The sequence below is a fragment of the Zalophus californianus genome, chromosome 1 (genome assembly GCF_009762305.2).
Source record: "Zalophus californianus isolate mZalCal1 chromosome 1, mZalCal1.pri.v2, whole genome shotgun sequence".
Lineage (NCBI taxonomy): Eukaryota > Metazoa > Chordata > Mammalia > Carnivora > Otariidae > Zalophus > Zalophus californianus.
Window position 1 is genome coordinate 65,728,936 of NC_045595.1, and position 17,151 is coordinate 65,746,086.

The following is a 17,151-nucleotide window of genomic DNA, read 5'->3' on the forward strand; positions in this document are numbered from 1 at the left end:
AATTACATATGACAGTGTTCTTGGTTTTTAGAGATGAAATAAGAACCTCAGTGCTGACTGAGGTATCTAGGTGGTGTGGTACAGCATCCATGTCAGTCAAAGAAGAATTCAAGTCAATCAAAGGCATAATAAAGGCCTTAGAAATTTACTTTATATTGATAATAGGTTTGATGTATGATGAAGATAGGTTAGCTATTAAACAAAGTACAAATATTCACTTCAAGGATATGGAAAAATAATTGAAGGGAGAAAAAGAATAAGAAAATAGGAAGAATTAATTAAAGAAAATAAAAGCAGACATCAATGAATTAAAAAATAGAATTATTTTATAGGATACTTAATAGAATAGCACTTATAGAACACAAGGGCAAATTCATTGAAAAGGACAAGAAAATAAAAATCTGTAGTGAGACTAATTAAGAAAAAGAGAAAGCCCAAACGTTGGGAATGAGACAGGGAATATAACCAGAAGAACAGAGGAGATAAAATTAAAATGTTATGAACAACGCAATAAATATGAAATATTTATTTCGAAATAAATATGAGAACCTTAATTTAATGGAAAATTTCCTAAGAAAATAAAAAATTGAAATTAATTCAATATGCAAGAGTCATAAGAAGAAATTGAAAAATTGTAAAAAAACTACCTAAGTGGCTATTTACCCAAAGGATACAAACACAATGACTCAAAGGGGCATATGCACCCCAACGTTTATAGCAGCAATGTCCACTATAGCCAAACTATGGAAAGAGCCCAATGTCCATTGACAGATGAATGGATAAAGAAGATGTGGTACATATACATACAATGGAATATTACTCAGCCATCAAAAAACCCCAAATCTTGCCATTTGCAATGATGGGGATGGAACTACAGGGTGTTATGCTAGGCCAAAATAAGTCAGTCAGAGAAAGACAAATACCATATGATTTCACTCATATGTGGAACTTAAGAAACAAAACAGATGACCATAGGGGAAGGGAAGGGAAAATAAAGTAAAATGAAAACAGAGAGGGAGGTAAACCATAAGAGACGTCGAACTCTTAGGTTCGACCCTCGAACTCTGAGGGTCGCCGGAGAGGAGGTTGGTGGTGGGGATGGGGTAACTGTTGATGGGCATTAAGGAGGGCACTTGATGGAGTGAGCACTGGGTATTCTATGCATCTGATGAATCACTAAATTCTACCTCTGAAACTAATAATACACCATCTGTTAATTAATTGAATTTAAATAAAGAATTAAAAAAAAACTACCTAAGTGGCACCAGTCCCATTCTTTTCAGATTTTTTCAAACCCTCTAGAAACAGGTACTGTACACTACTTAGATTGTTTCAGAATACCCATCAAAATATGAAAATTTTAATAATTTTTACTGTATATCTAATGTAACAATATCTCAAAGAATTCTGGATTCCTAAAGGATTTCTGTTAAGCTAAGATGATACCCTGTCTCAGCCATAGCTAGCCAGAGCCAAAGGCCAAGACTGTGAGGACTCTGGGGTCCCCCACCTGGCAAACAGGTAGTTCCTTGAAAGGAATGGGGGCAAAGAGCCAATCTGGCAATGACAGAATGGCAGAGTGCGAAAAGCACAGGAACAGGAAGTAGCTTTCACCCTGGATCTGCTGCGTAATTCAGAATAACCTTAGCCACCTCTCTGGGACCCAATTTCTCGACCTGTAAAGGAGTTGGCGTAAATGATCTTTCTATGGACTCTTGAATATTCAGTTCTATAAATTCTCATTGAGAAGGGTCAATGAGAATGCTGGTGACGGAAGGCCATAAACTATTGGAATAACTTTAAAATATCAGTGGTTGCTAAGCACTGAGAGATGTGATAGGCAACTTTTGGTGCATCTGCCCAGCCCAAACCCTCCTAAAGAGGCTTCCTCTTCAACCCACCTCCACTAAAGGACTGGGCCTAGAGCTGCCTGTTATAGATCCCTTTAGAGAAAAACATCTCTGCAATCACAACAACCATATTCCCCCGTTATAAAAATTTATACACACACATACATGCAGGGGAAGCTGGTGTTCAGAGACAAAGAAGCAGGTGAGCAAGGAGGACACAAACAAGACCCATGAAGGCAGGAAATTTATTTGGCTTAGGAATCTGAGTCTCTGGTGCCCAGACAAGTGCCTGGCACTAGTAGGCTTTCATTTAGTGATTGTCAAATGACCACTGTATCTTATTCCCCTACTTGGTTTCCATGAGATCTCTTGTCTTTCTCTAATCTAGCTAGCACAAGTTGGTTTCTTACAACCAGAAAGCCCTACCAAATACATTAGTGGCCTCTTCCTTTCACAGGCATTACTCACTTCACTATGGGTAAACAAACCTCGCCTCAGGGAAGACATCACCAGCCTGCACTGTCACAGGTCCTGCCCAAGAATGTGGAATTGGCATAGTAGGAGACTGGGTCAGTGGTCAGTGGCACTGGAGTGGAGTGGTGATAGACAGCCAGGGAGATGTACAAAGGCTGGCTGGCAAAAGTGATACGACAGTTCAGAGAGGGGAGCCCGGGTGGCTCAGTCAGTTAGGAGTCTGCCTTGGGCGCAGGTCAGGATCCCAGCGTCCTGGGATCGAGCCCCATGTTGGCTTCCTGCTCAGCAGGGAGCCTGCTTCTCCCTCTCCACTCCCCCTGCTTGTACTCTCTCTCTCTCTCAAATAAAGAAATAAAATCTTTTTAAAAAAAGTTCAGAGAGGGAAGTCAACAAAAGTGGCTCTGAGAGAACCTCATATTCTTTTAATAATGTCCTTTTTCCCCACCCCCACTTAAATTGGAGTAAATTTCCCTTCCCACTAGTGAAAACCAAAGGGCAACCTTTAGGGGACGATGAAATGCTCATTATCTTGATTGTGGTTTCACGCATGTGTCTTTAAGCTGTGCAGTTTATTGTACTTCAATTATATATTAAGAAAGTAAAAAAAAATGTGGAAAGAGTTTAAGTCAAATTCTTTCAGTTATTTTACAATAATCAATATATCAATAATGGTAGGATGTTAAAGGAGGCCCTTTGTTATGAGGGTGCTTTTTGGAACGTGCTTAGTATCAGCACTTCTTTATTTATTCCAATGCCTTCTCACCCCCATCCCCACCATCTCCCTCCTATCCCTCAAGGAAATGAACATGTAATAGCAAACAGTTAGGTTGTAAGAGTAGTCAAGTTGGTGAACTCTAATTCATAATCAACAGAACTAAAATGCAAGACTATACACACTTTTTTAAATTTATCAGGAAGCTTTTACATTTTAATCTTATTCTCTAAATCCCTTCCCAGGGTTGCAATTTACTTTACACTTTTATAATTCTAAATTATTTTACACTAATGAATCATAGTGCAAATTTGCCTCCTATTCCGTACAGTAATTGATTTAACACAAACTAGTGTTACGGCTTGTTAAAATTATAGGTAACAACCACTTTAAGGACAGGGTCAAATCATTTATCTTGATTCCCCAATTCGCAAGCAGTGTCCAGTACAGTGACTAGGGATAGGGAAAGGGATTGAAGGATGTGACGGAAGACAGGGTAGGAAGAAAAAGGGTTATGTGGGGTGCAGATCATGCAGGGCTTTGTAGACCACAATAAAAATATTGGACTTTATTCTAATTATACTACTAAGCCATTGGGAGGATTCTGAGCAGAGGTTGGCATGGTCTGATTTATTTTTTACAATAGGGATCACTCTAGTTGCTGTCTGAATAACGACAGGAAAGTATGGAAGCTGGGTATATACCAGAGTATACTGAGAGAAATGGGTGCACATGTTCACTGAGAGATTCGAAAATGTTTATAGCAACTTTATTCATAATCACAAACTGGAAACAACCAAAATTTCCATCAACAGCAGAATGGATTTATAAATTGCAATACAGTCATACAATGGAATACTGCACAGAAGTAAAAAATGCTGCTACATGCAACATGGATGAGTCACATAGTATTGAACAAAAGACACAAGAGCACATATAATTATTACATTTACATGAAGCTTTAAAAAGACAAAAATAAACTCTGGTGATAAAGGTCAGAATAGTGTATCTGTGTGCAGGAGGGACATGAGAGCATCTGCCAGGGTACCAGAAATGTTCTGTATCTTGATCTGGGTGATGGGTTGAAGAGTGTATAAAAAAATCCACTGAGGCATACATTTAATATTTACACACTTTACTGAATAGTTTTACCTCAATAAAAAACATTTTTAAAGAAATTAGAAAAATGGATAGATATAACCACGTGTTAATCTAGTGTCGTCTTCCAAATAGTTCTGGTTTTCTTCTGAGGCACAGGGAAGGATTACAGTCTTCCTGGAACTTTGGTGTGGCCATGGGATTTGTTTTGGGCAGTGAAAGCGCTTTACAGGCCTGTAAGTGATTTGCTGCATTTTTTTTCATTTCCCAAAATGAGCAGCCACACCATACATGATATCTGGTTAACCTGAGACCCAGAGTGAGAACTTTGAGTAGGGATCAGTGAGCATTTTCTGTGGGGTCATGTAGCAAATATTTTAGACTCTGTGCGTTGTACACACTCTTTGTCACAGCTATTCAATTCTGCCATTATAGAGCAAAAGCGGCCATAGACATAAATAAGCGGGCAAGGCTCTCTTCTGATAAAACTTTATTTACACAAACAGGCCACAGGATGGATTCTGCCTGTGGACTGTAGTTTGCTGACCCTCGACCTCGAGCAAAGTCCCTAGCCAAGTTGCAAGAGAAAAGTTCCCAAGGCATTGAGATTTTGCTGTTACTGTATGACAACCTCACCTATCCTGATATAGAAATTAGCTCCATTTAAAAAAAAAAATTAACATACTACACACTGGCTTAGTTGGTAGGCACTCAGGAAATTGCTATTGGAGGATGGAAGAAGTAACTTATGGGGGCAACTCATGTTATGGAGTGGTGAAACCATCTCTTGGGAAAGCCTGTAAGGCACAGAATCTATCCTTTACTAAGGGGCGGGGGGCGGGGCGGAGTAAAACAAAATGTTTTATGGTTGCTGTTGGCTGCATTTGACAAAATGTCTAAGAAAGAGATGACCTCAGAATTCATCAATTTGCAAGCACTAATGAAAGGGGGTAGAGTTCACAAATCTGAGTACTTATTGGATAGGATGAGGCCACTTCTCGATTATGAGAAGATAAAAATGAGAAATTCCTTAATCCAAAGGATTAAAGAAACCCATTAAAACCCAGTTTTGCAGCAAGGATCACTGGATGACTATCACACCTACTGTTAAGATTTCTGGATGAGTTAATGTGCCTCAGACTAAAAGTCCAACTTAGTGTAACACTGGTTAATCCCTTAAATTGGACAAAATGGCTCAAGGAAAAACACTGTGAGTATAGTTCTTCCACGAATCCCAAAAGCCCTGGTTACCCAGAAATTAAGTTCAGAGGCACGTGAACAGGAAAGCAAAGAAATATAGCAAATCTAAGAAGTACACCTTGATTACATGTCACTTTTGGGTCATCTTTCTTGGAGAAGTGATAAGGACATTCTGTAGGCAAGAAAGCAAGAGAACTGGGTATCTAGGGACCAGGAAGACAGAGTCACTCTTCTAATATCTTATTAAATTTATTTACTTTTAAATCCCAGAAGAGCCAAAACTCATCTGTAAAGGAAAGTGGCAAGTAAATAGTATGCATGTTTGCTGCATTTTTTTCTGATACTGAGTTTAACTTTTTGATTACCGAAGTATTATTTTAGTCCACTAAATAGTTGTCCAATCTTTTTCATCTAGATTCCTTTGGAAGTCTATCTTTGGAAATCAGAAAAAAAAAAAGAAAAGAAATTAAGACTTCTAAATAAAGGAGGTAAAGACTTAATATTCCATAGGTTCATATAAGTACACCTGGGTTTGAATCCTGGCTTTACTACTTACATGTACTAGGGCAAATTGCAATCTCTGTTTGTTTCCTCAAACAACATTCACATAATAAATATTTGAGCCACATGCCAAGCACTGAGCTGAATTCTGGGAATACAATTCCCTAGTCACAAAGAACTTAGTTTCATTTCTTAATTCATAATATGTGAATAACAATTACCCAACAAGCAGGCTAAGGCAGGAAGACCTCAGTAAAGGTCAAATAAGACTATGAAAGGGCTTCAAAGATCATAACACTACACACATATTTATTCATCCAAACGTTTATTGGAACGCCAGGCATTGTGCTAAACACTACAGATAGAACAGCTAGCAAGGCACAGTCCCTGCCCTGGTAAAGCTTACAGTCTAGCAGTGACAGATAAAAAGTAGCAACAAAATGTGACAGGTGTATGGCTGGGAAAAGTAAAGGGTATTTAGAGAGTGCACAGTGGGGGCACTAGTCTAAAGGGCATCCGTGAAGGCTTCTTAGAGGAAGTGGTACTTAAACTGAGACCTCAAAGATGAACAGAAATTGTACCTTATCCTATGTCATGGTGAAAGCAGTGGAGAGATATGACCAGGTATATCTTTCAGAACAATCTGGCTGCAGCATAAAAAATGATCAAAACCAGAGAAAAAGAGACTAACAAGGATGCTGTTGCTCTAATTTAGGTAGGCTGACGGCCTGAATTAGGATGGTAGCACTGGAGAAGTGAGAAAAACTTGAGACAGTAGACCTAACACAAAGGTTTTCGTGAGTGGATATGATAAGGTAATGGACAGATCAGTTTTTGGCTTGGGCTAGGGCAACTGGTAGCAGCAGTGCCGTCTACTCAAAGACGGAACAGAAGAGAAGGTTTGGGGGCAAGATCAATGACATACTATGGTGTCTACAAGAGGGGACTTAAGTTAGCAGAGTGACTACGTCAGCAATTAGATACGTGTATTAGGAAAGGCCTAGAAAGGAGATATGAACTTGGGGATCATTTGCATACAGATGGTAACAGAAGCCATGGTCAGGGATGAGAGCAGCTAAGATGATGTAGAAAGAGACTCTACAACAAAATTTTAAAATCACAACACAAACATGTCAGGCGAAAGGGGTGCACCTACGAAGCGGACTGAGAAAGCATACCTGCAGATAGTATCTACCCCTGAAGCCAACATATACAAGTACTTCAAGGAAGAGTAGTCAGTGGTGTCAAAGAGGGTTAAGAATGCTGACAAGGATCTAGCTGGGTAGAGCAGTTTGAGTGGCACTAAGACTGGGAATACAGACAGATCTTTTAAGAAAACTAGTAGGAATGGGAGATACAGGGACATAGGGTTTTTAAAAAATAGTGCTTATTTTAACTATAATCACTGATACAATAGGACCAGTAACAACTATTTTGTAAAAAAAAAATTTTAAAGACTGCCATGCAGTTACAGAATTACTTAATACAGAAAACAATAACATACACACAGTTTTATTACAAACAAGACTAATTTATAGCAAATTCTCTATTATTTAGGGTCAGTTTTAAATCCTTAGCTTATATCTCCCCCCAACTCAGTGACTACATGATGCAAACTAGTTTTATTACCTTAAGCAAAATATATAGTGGAACTGCACAAAATGTACAAGACTTCAATATTTTAGGAACTAGGGTAGGAAAGCAGAAGCAGGTCCTCCAAACATTCTTTCAATAAAGCACTTGCCATGAAAGAGAAGACTCTAAACTACTGGCAAATTACCGGTAGATTTGGGGGGAGGGGTTGGTTTTTCATTGTTGTTTCTCCAGATATTTAAGCTTACTCCCCGTTCACCGAAAATCTCAACTTGACCATCCTCAATTACTAGCTTGTTAATACTTGCTTTTCTGTTCTAATTCCGTTTAACAGAACTGAGCCCTTTAGTCTGGTTCAATATAAGCCACTGACTTAAATGCTACTGTGAGCTACCAGAATCTATCAAGGCCTTTACTTCATCTTACCAGCCAAACCTGGAACGTTGGAATAAGTCTACCCTATCGACTAGTGTCAGTTTGCCCGACTTGCTTTTCTCATTCTGCTTCTACCGGTAATTTGCCCTGTCCCTCAAAATAAAATAATCTACAAAGGTACAACAGGGGACCTACTGGCACTTTGGGAAGGGTAATTCTCCATTGTGCCTTGTTGTCCTATGCACTGCGGCGGGGGGGGGGGGGGGGTCCTTCATGCTTAAATGCCAGCAGAATCCCCCCAGGTAAGTCTGACAACCAAAAGTCCCCTGTATTTTCAAACAACCTCTGGAAAGAGGGGTTACTGCTTCTGGTCAAGAACCCTTGACACAATTTTGGTTCCTGAGCTCTTATGGCATCTATTTTGGTTGCTCGGGAATCAGTTCCTTCTAAATTGTTGGTTGTATCCTGGTTCCATGAATTTGCTGGATTAGTGACCAAGAATAATGTGTTATAATAGTTAAGACCGGACTTCAGCACAGGTTTGCAAATTGTACTTGAGAGGACCTCTCAGTTGGGTCCTGCTTTTAAATCATTTTATATATTTGGCTTTACTGTAAGATTTCCTTTTCATGGTTAACGTAAGTTTGGAAAGTACTGTTTTTCCACAAAGCAGATGTCTCACTAGAAATACGGAATTGCTACAATCTGTTAATAAAGCTGCTTCTTGAGAGTTAAGTATTTCTACTTGTGCACTATCGTAAATATAGAATGTGTGGGACAGTTTTAAATTCTATAGTAAATCCACTTCCAGCAGCTAACACAATCTGATGTCATATCACTTTAAAATAAAGGGTTTCCTTTAAACAGGATTTCTTTATAAAGCAGTAACACCCATGCATAATAAGCTAAAATATCTCACACCTCCTGATCCTGGAGGGCAATAATCTTATTCTGTCATCCTTTTTTGACAGGGCCAAACTTCTATCTGGAGTAGAATAAAGAATAACTAATGGGCAACTATTAAGATTCTATACTTACCGTAGTCCTTTAACAGGCAAGCTGATAAAACAGCACCCAACTGTGAAAAATTCAGGGGAGACCCCCAATAACTGGACAGTATGATCTCCAAAATGCAGGAAGCCTCCTAAACCAGCAATTTAAAAATAATTCTTACTCCTCTGACTAAAATTTTGTAAGATTATTCTCTTCTACTAGTAATATTATCACTAGGGCAGGTTGGGGGGTGAGAAGAGGAAATCTGTCAGTGTTGACTTCAGACTCAGAAAAATGTTTAAAAAAAAAATACTAACATTTTGGTAGTTAAGACAAAATACCTCCACTGTATGTACGTTCTTCCTTCTCAGAAACTTCTGAACTTACTATGTGAGTTTCTGCAAACTGGCTCAAACATACATTTAAGGAATTGATAACTTCAGACCATATGCATCAGAATTTTAGCACTTTGTTAAAACCTAAAATTTCTTTAAAACATCTGAAAAACAGACTTCTAATTCAACTCACATTATCAGTACTGAACTTCTTTAAAAACAATCGTATCATAAAAGCAAAATACAATGACTTCGTCATTAAATTAAATTTTAAAAAAGGTGTTTGCATGTCTCAGTCCCATGCTGCCTCTTGAGATGAAAAAAAAAAAACATCTGTCAGAAGAATCTGAATCGTGATCAATTTGGATGAATAAACTTGGTGCTTTGCCACAATCCAAATTAGTTCACTTGAAAAATCGGACAAATGTTTGCTTTTAGAATGAGATTCTCTTTGAGTGTCTCAATGTTGTACTACCAAGGCTTATGGATTGGATTCATTTCTTCCTCTCACAAGGTCATCCCAATGCGGCTCTATTTCAGTTGTGGCAATCCTAAACAGGGCGTGGAGATGCTCATCTGTCAATGGCTGGCTCAAAGTGTGTTGGTTTCGAGTCAAATATGAAAAAGCCTTTTCGCAGATTTCGTTACTATCAAACAAGGATGCCACCTTACAGGCAACCCCTTTGATAATTGGGTAAGATTCAGCAGACAATCCAGCATAGAACTGCCCCAAGTCTTTGACTCTGTATTCATTCCAAAGGTTAGTATTCGCCTGAAGTTTTGTTAGTTCCACTCTTACTGAAATAGGTGCATATTCAGGTTTAAAATTAAAAGGATTTGCAAAAAGTTCTAAGTCCTTTTTAATGAACCTGAGGTCCTTGAAATGTCTCTCAAATTCTTTCTGTAGGCGACAGATCACCACTTGATACCTATCAGGATCAAATATTTTTTGATCTTCTTTAAGATGCTGTTTCAGCTCATCAACAACTTCTCTGAAGGCAGCAAAGTGTGTTAGATTTTTTTCCTCAATATGTCTCTGCAGTAAATTCAGCTTCACTTCAAAGGTACAAATATGGTCAAAGGCAGCAGCAGCAAAGACTTTACTGACTCTCAACAGTTCACTGAGTTCTCGGAGGTGGTCCATAATATCCACCAAGAAGCCAAAGTCACACAGCCATTGCTTGTCTGTGAAATGGACCGTTGTTGCCCCTATTGAAACCAAGAATGCTTCTATCTCTTTTCTCAGGGAAAATACTAGTTTTAAAGTCTTCCCTCTTCTAAGCCAATTGTTCAGACATCGTCCATTAACCCTTTCGCCATGCTCTGATTCAGATTCAGTTAGTAAAGCCTGAAATTCGGGGCGCCTAACGCCTCTGGTCTTAATCAGAACTATCCATTCTGATATAGTATTTATGATCTGATTAACGTCGACATCGTAGGAGCTCAAGAGTTCCAAGTGCAGAAATCCTGAATAATGGATAACATTCCAACAGTTGGGGCTTACAGCCTTTTCCCTCATGTACGACACCAGTCCTGAGTTCTCACCAATCATCCTCAGAGTGTGGGTCGTGGTTAGTCCAACCATTCGCTGCAAGCTAAGCCCTGCTGTCTGCAGGGCCTCAAGGATTGCCGCCATAAGGGCACCAACACTGAAGTGACGAGTCAGGTTGATTATGGTCAGAAGCTCTTCTTGGACCTCCAAGTCCTGGCCCACGCCGCGGACAAAGACCAGGAGGTAGTTCTCATAAGCCACAAAGGCCTGGTCGTCCAAGGCAAGGGAATAGGCTTTAAAGTCCTTGGCTCTGTCAAAAAGCTGACTGCGTAGGTTCTTGTTAATGTTCAGGACCCTCTGCCGCGTGACCTCTGGAGATAAATCAATGCCATCCAGAACGCTTACGTGTTCGGGCAGTACATCCCTCAGCATCACCTCCATGCACTGGTACACAAAGTCCCCCTCACCCCAGCCGCGACCCTTCAAGGCCAAAAGGCGGGCGAGCCCGAGGCCTGCACGAGCAGCTCTCTCCTCGGGAGTGAGCGGGGCGACCACGGGCAAGTCGCCCTGCCGCAGACGCTCCACTAGGGCCGCGCGCTCGCCCTCCGCCACATACCGCTCGTAGTAGTCGTGCTCGGCCTCGTAGTGGCGCCTGACGTCGCGTTCGCGGGTGGCTACGACGAGGCGGCGACAGACCAGGCACAGGGCCCCTTCGCCCTCCGGAGGCTCCACCACCAAGTAACGCTGGGTCCACTCGGTCCGGAAAACCCGAGATTCGTCGACTTCCATTTTGCTCCTCTTGGGCGTCATCCACATTTTACAGCAGGCCACAAGAAGAGGGCCGACCTCCGAGAGGCCGCAAGGAGAGGGGAGGAGCAGGGGCAGGAACAAGCACCTCCTCCGCTCTGCGCCAAATCACCCCAGCAGGGGGACACCAACCTCCGGCTACGCCACCTGCGTTCCTATTGGCTGGAGATTTCGTATTCCCTAGCTCAGGAAAGAGCCAATGGGGAGAGCGGACAGCGCGCAGGCGCATACCCTTCTAGCCCGGGGCCTGAAGCTGCGCGCTAGGGAGGGACCAAGAGACCCAGGAACCGGACTTAAGAAACTTGACTGGCATCCAGCTGCCCAATCAATAGCTCCCTGGTCCCGAAGCGTCTGCCGCGGGAAGGTGGGACAAGACCGCGTAAACAGAGTTGGTGGAAAGACGTGGGCACGAAGCCCTGAGGTGATTGGCTGAAGGCACTTCCGGTGAGCCTCTCGACGTGGCTTAGGCTCCTCTGGCGCGAAAATGTCGCTCGTAGCGGGGGTTATTCGGCGGTTGGACGAGACAGTGGTGAACCGCATCGCGGCAGGGGAAGTTATCCAGCGGCCGGCTAATGCCATCAAGGAGATGATTGAGAACTGGTAGGGAGGGAGTGGAGCCGGGCTTTCTTATCAGCTACGATTTAACAGGCCCCCCTTCAGGATGGCGCGCGGACACGCCTCCTGCCCCGGGCGGAGGCGTGTACGGCGCATGCCCATGGCACCGGAGGCCGTGGGGTCCTGCCTTTTCCCTTCCCGGGTGCCGCGAGTTTCTGAGCGCTCTCGCGAGACTTTAGTAGGATTGTTCGGGGGTCCAAATGGAGGGCTACATTTTATTGTTTTAATGGCGCCATTAGTTAAGGGAACTACTTTTAAAAAAATTATATGTACAGAAGGTGCAAAACTTTTAAATGCATAAACATTTTCGGGGGACGATCTCCAGCCATACTTCAGAGGGTACCGTGTTATGCGTGTTAACGTTTCTTGCATATTCCAAAAATAACTCGTGCACATTCAAGAGTACCGTTCGTTTGATTTTATTCCAAACGAATTGTCGAGATTTTAGACAGGCCGATGGACTTTGGGTTTAACTTGTGATTGCCCTATTGCCAAATTAGTGACCCAACTTAGTGTTTTCCTCCCCTTTACCTTTTGGGGGGGGCACATCGAAGATACCTGATTTCATGAGGGTATCCCGTGGATTCTGAAGTTTAGAAGTGTCACAGTGTGGAAGGAAGAGGTTAAAAACCTGGAAAGAAAGGTGGGTGTAAACTATTAACTTCAAGAAGACATGCTCATGATGTACCTAAACGTTACCTTCGTGTTGAAATCATCTGATGTTAATAAAATAAATACACGAAAAAAACAAAATGATCCAGCGAAGAATGGTGGGTTTGTAAGGAGATAGTGAAAACATAAACAACCGCTCAGGGTAGTGAGACTAAAAGAACAGTGTAGAAAGGACCACTGAGGGAAAGGAACAGAATTAGGAGGTGGACAAAAGAAGGAGCAGGGAACATGGGAACAGGTTCTCTTTTCACCAATTGTAAAGGCTGGCTTTTGTTTCTACGATGTTACAATTCACTGACAGAATAACCTGGGCCTATTATCTGATGGCCCAGACTACTGCACAACCAAACTGAACATATTAGCTAAGTGGTTTATAATTAGTTCTATGAGCAGGGATTTTGTGTGGGGTCCAGTTATGCTCTTTTTAATATGTAAATCGGGATGGCTAATACAACTTCAATTCAAGGGCTTCTCAGAAAGGTCTTTAATATTTAAGTAACTTATTGTCTTATTTTTGAAGAAAGAATTTTCTTTGTGTGGAGCAGATTACTTCTTTCTCAAGCAGCCACAGACTGAATTTGTTTTCTGTAGCCTGTGCTCTTGTGATGTTGGCTACTCTTTGAAAGTATGAAAGATTTCTTGGCCTCTCAAAGAACTTTCTGCATTGCCATTTTTTTCTCTTTTCCCCAACAAAATGTATTTTCTTAAAAGGGAATAAATAGTAGAAAAACACATTTATGATTTTTTTGAAATGGCATCTTATTAGGGTCACTTGGGAACCCGAGACTGAATAAAATTGAGGTAATAAATGGCAAAATTAGTTGAGAAGAGGGTAAGAAATAAGCATGTGGTAAAAGGATCCTACTTTTCACTTTCTTTCCTAGAGGAACAGAAATGGTGTTGAATGTCTTATTGAAAATGATGATTGCCCCCTCCTGCCTCTCTCTTCCCCCTCTCTCACACAGCATGTAAACTCATTACAGTGTAGTCAGTCACAGAGCCTAAAGAACAGAGGAAAAACACAATAACCAGACAGTCTTGTATTTATCTGGAATTTGTTCTTATACCTTGGCTCATGTTAAAATATGTACATTAGAATAGTTGCAGAATAATAAAAAATTTTTTCTGTTTAATTTGCCAGTTTAGATGCAAAATCCACCAGTATCCAAGTGGTTGTTAAAGAGGGAGGCCTCAAGTTGATTCAGATCCAAGACAATGGCACCGGGATCAGGGTAAGTAAAACCTCAGAGGAGCAGGCTGTTTGTGTGCTTTGTGGGGTATATCTAACAGGAAGCGACAGAGCTTTTCCTTGTTCGGGAAACTCTGGGCTTTTTGTGGATGGGATTTTTAACTGAAATATTCAATACCAGTGTTAAATATATATTGAGCACCTATTCTAAGCTGGACAGTTATTCAGGAAAATAAGGTGAAGGAGAGAATTATGAGGCTGCTTAAAGGATGAATGTTCTTGGGCAGACAGAACATGCAAAGACCACGAAATGGAAGCCCACTTGACTTGTTTAAGGACCGGCAAGGAGGCCAGTGTGTCTCTAACAGGGTGAGGGAGTGGAAGAATAATAGGAGATGAAGTCTGAGAAATAAGTAGGCTCGTCACGTAGGACCTTGTGGGGTGTTGTAAAATCTTTGGCTTTTACTCTGAATAAGGTGGGATACTGTTAAAAGGGTTTTGAGCAAAGAGGTGACATGGTTTGATGAGTTTTTTAGGGACCCTTTTGTCTAGATTATGGAAGATGGACTGTAGCAGGACAGTACAGAGGCAGTAAGAGGGCTCTTGGAGCAATTCAGGGTGACCATGTCTTGGACCAGTTTGGTTGCAGTAGAGAGGCAAGAAGCAGTGAGATTCTGCATTGATTATTAAGACACAGCTCTCAGAATTTGCTGATGCTTGGTATAAGAGAAAGAGGAGTCAAGAATGATTTCAAGGTTTTGGCCTGTGCAAATGGCAGAGTTGCCATTTACTGATGGGAAAGCCTATGGAAAAAACACACTTGAGGGCAGATCAGAAATCCGTTTGGGGCCATGGTAACCTTGAGATGGCTCTTAGTTGAGTAAGCATGTGAGTCTGAAGGGCAGCATAGAGGTTTGGGCTGGAGATAAAAATTTAGTGTATTGCATTTTGATGGTGTTAAAAACCATTAGACTCCCATGAAAAGGTGTTGAACGTAACAAGTCATTAGGGAAATATGAATAAAAGTAGCAGTGACCTACCATTTGACACCTATTAGGATGGCTATTAAAAAAACAATAAAATAAGAATATAGGGAAATTAGAACCCTAATGCAGTCTACAGTGTAGCCACTATAGAAAATAGTATGGTGATTCTTGAAAAAATTAAACCGAATTACCATGCAATTCAGCAGAACTTGTGAGTATGTACTCCAAAGAATTGAAAGCAAGGTCTTGAAGAGATTTGTGCCCCCATGTTCATAGCAGCATATTCACAATAGCCAAAAGCTGGAAGCAACCCAGGGTTCCATAGATGAGTGGATTTAAAAATGTGGTGTATACACATAATGGAGTATTATTCAGCCTTACAGAGGATTGAAATTCAGACACATGGTGCAATATGCATGAACCTTGAAGACACATTAAGTGAAATAAGCCAGTCACAAAAGGACAAATATTGTATGATTCCTCATCTAGGAGGTTCCTAGAGTAGTCCCGTTCATAGAAGGTAGAATGGTGGTTGCAAGGGGCTTGGGGGAGGGGAGCATGGGGAGTTATCGTTTAATGGGGACAGAGTTTCAGTTTGGAAGGATGAAAGAGTTCTGGAGATGGATAGTGGTGATGGTTGTACAACAGTGCGAATGTATTTATGGCCGCAGAACTGTACACTTAAAGATGGTTAAAATGGTAAAATTTGTGATGTATATTTTACTGTAATTAAATGCCTCTGTAGATTTTTTTTTTAAGATTTTATTTATTTGAGAGAGAGAGTGAGAGAGAGAGAGCCCAAGAGGGGGTAGGGTCAGAGGGAGAAGCAGACTCCCTGCCGAGCAGGGAGCCCGATGCGGGACTCGATCCCGGAACTCCAGAATCATGACCTGAGCTGAAGGCAGTTGCTTAACCAACTGAGCCACCCAGGCGCCCGCCTCTGTAGATTTTTAATAAAGAAGTTTTCTAATGATAATAATGATATTTCAAAATTTGTGTGCCTTGGAGAATTCATCAAGAGAATGAGTGTAGACAACAAAGAGGTCCAAGGCTGGAGTTCTGGGTTACTCTGCTGTCAGAGATGAGGTGGAACCAGCAAATGCAGATGAGAAATGCGACTCATGAGAGAGAAGGGACACCGGGACAGTGTGGCATTCTGGATGCCACATGAGGAAGTTGCTGATTTTAAAACTCTTTTCCTAAGAGGGGTTTCTTCTTGGATTCAGTCAAGAAAAGGGAAATTCAGGATTTAGAAAAAATGAATAACATAGTTATTTACTTATTTTTTGGTATCTTCTAGAAAGAAGATCTGGATATTGTGTGTGAGAGGTTCACTACAAGTAAACTGCAGTCCTTTGAGGATTTAGCTCGTATTTCTACCTATGGCTTTCGGGGTGAGGTAAGCTGAAGATTAAAGAAGTGTGTAAACTATCCTGTGAATGACATTTCTGCCATCTGTCAACATATGTTTCTCAACAGAAGTAAATAAGATATGATTCTTTTTACCTGTTAAATATGTGCAAATCAAACAAACTTAATTAAATTTCATTTTCCAAAACCAAGGATTGTTCATAAGTACTTAATACACTGAAAACTATTTTATCAACAGATACAACCCCCCTCCCCTCCTGCCAAGATGTTAAGTGTCTTTTGATGGAGAATGCAACACCACCCACAAAGTTTTTTTGTCAAATTATCAAATGTGAATCTGATTAATACTTACTAAGTGCCAGTATTGGGAAAATATAGGAGGCAAGGGAACATGGTAAATGGAACAAAAAACCTGTAGATTAAAAGAGGCTTGGGGCACCTGAATGGCTCAGTTGGTTAAGTGTCTGACTCTTAATTTCAGCCCAGGTCATGATCTCAAGTTCGTGAGATCGAGTTCCAACTTGGGCTCGGAGTCTGCTTAAGAGTCTCTCTCCCTCTTCCTCTACCCCACGCATCTCTTGCTCTCTCTCTAAAGAAAAAAAAAAAGGCTTAAGAAGCATATGAACCAGCTCCAATGTGAACAGCTTACTTGGATTCTGATTTGAGCAAAATGTAAAAAAAAAAATTTTGAGACAGATATTTGAACACACTGGTTATTTCATAGTATTAAGAAGAAATTGTTGGGATGCCTGGGTGGCTCAGTCGGTTAAGTGGCTACCTTAGGCTCAGGTTATGATCCCTGGGTCCTGCAATCCATCCCCACGTCAGGCTTTCTGCTCGATGGGCAGCCTGCTTCTCCCTCCACCACTTGTGCTCTCTCTCGAGCAC

General features: G+C 41.1%; 2 protein-coding genes across 5 annotated transcripts in view; one reads left to right on the plus strand and one right to left on the minus strand.

The window, feature by feature from the left end:
- Positions 1 to 3,789: 3,789 nt before the first annotated feature.
- EPM2AIP1 (EPM2A interacting protein 1) lies at positions 3,790 to 11,571 on the minus strand. The gene has a single exon (XM_027587574.2). It carries the CDS (start codon positions 11,437 to 11,439, stop codon positions 9,613 to 9,615), a length of 1,827 nt encoding a protein of 608 aa, XP_027443375.1. The 5' UTR covers positions 11,440 to 11,571; the 3' UTR covers positions 3,790 to 9,612.
- Positions 11,572 to 11,880: 309 nt separating this feature from the next.
- The window catches only part of MLH1 (mutL homolog 1), a 44,516-nt gene continuing 39,245 nt past the window's right edge, over positions 11,881 to 17,151 (plus strand). For 3 of the 4 annotated variants that reach the window (XM_027587558.2, XM_027587556.2, XM_027587557.2), the window contains exons 1-3: positions 11,881 to 12,030; positions 13,859 to 13,949; positions 16,193 to 16,291. In XM_027587558.2, the coding sequence (XP_027443359.1) occupies positions 11,915 to 12,030; positions 13,859 to 13,949; positions 16,193 to 16,291 (306 nt within the window). In that variant the 5' untranslated portion in view covers positions 11,881 to 11,914. Of the gene's footprint in view, positions 12,031 to 12,641; positions 12,689 to 13,858; positions 13,950 to 16,192; positions 16,292 to 17,151 lie in introns of those variants that run through there. The other variant, XM_027587559.2, reaches the window with a different exon arrangement.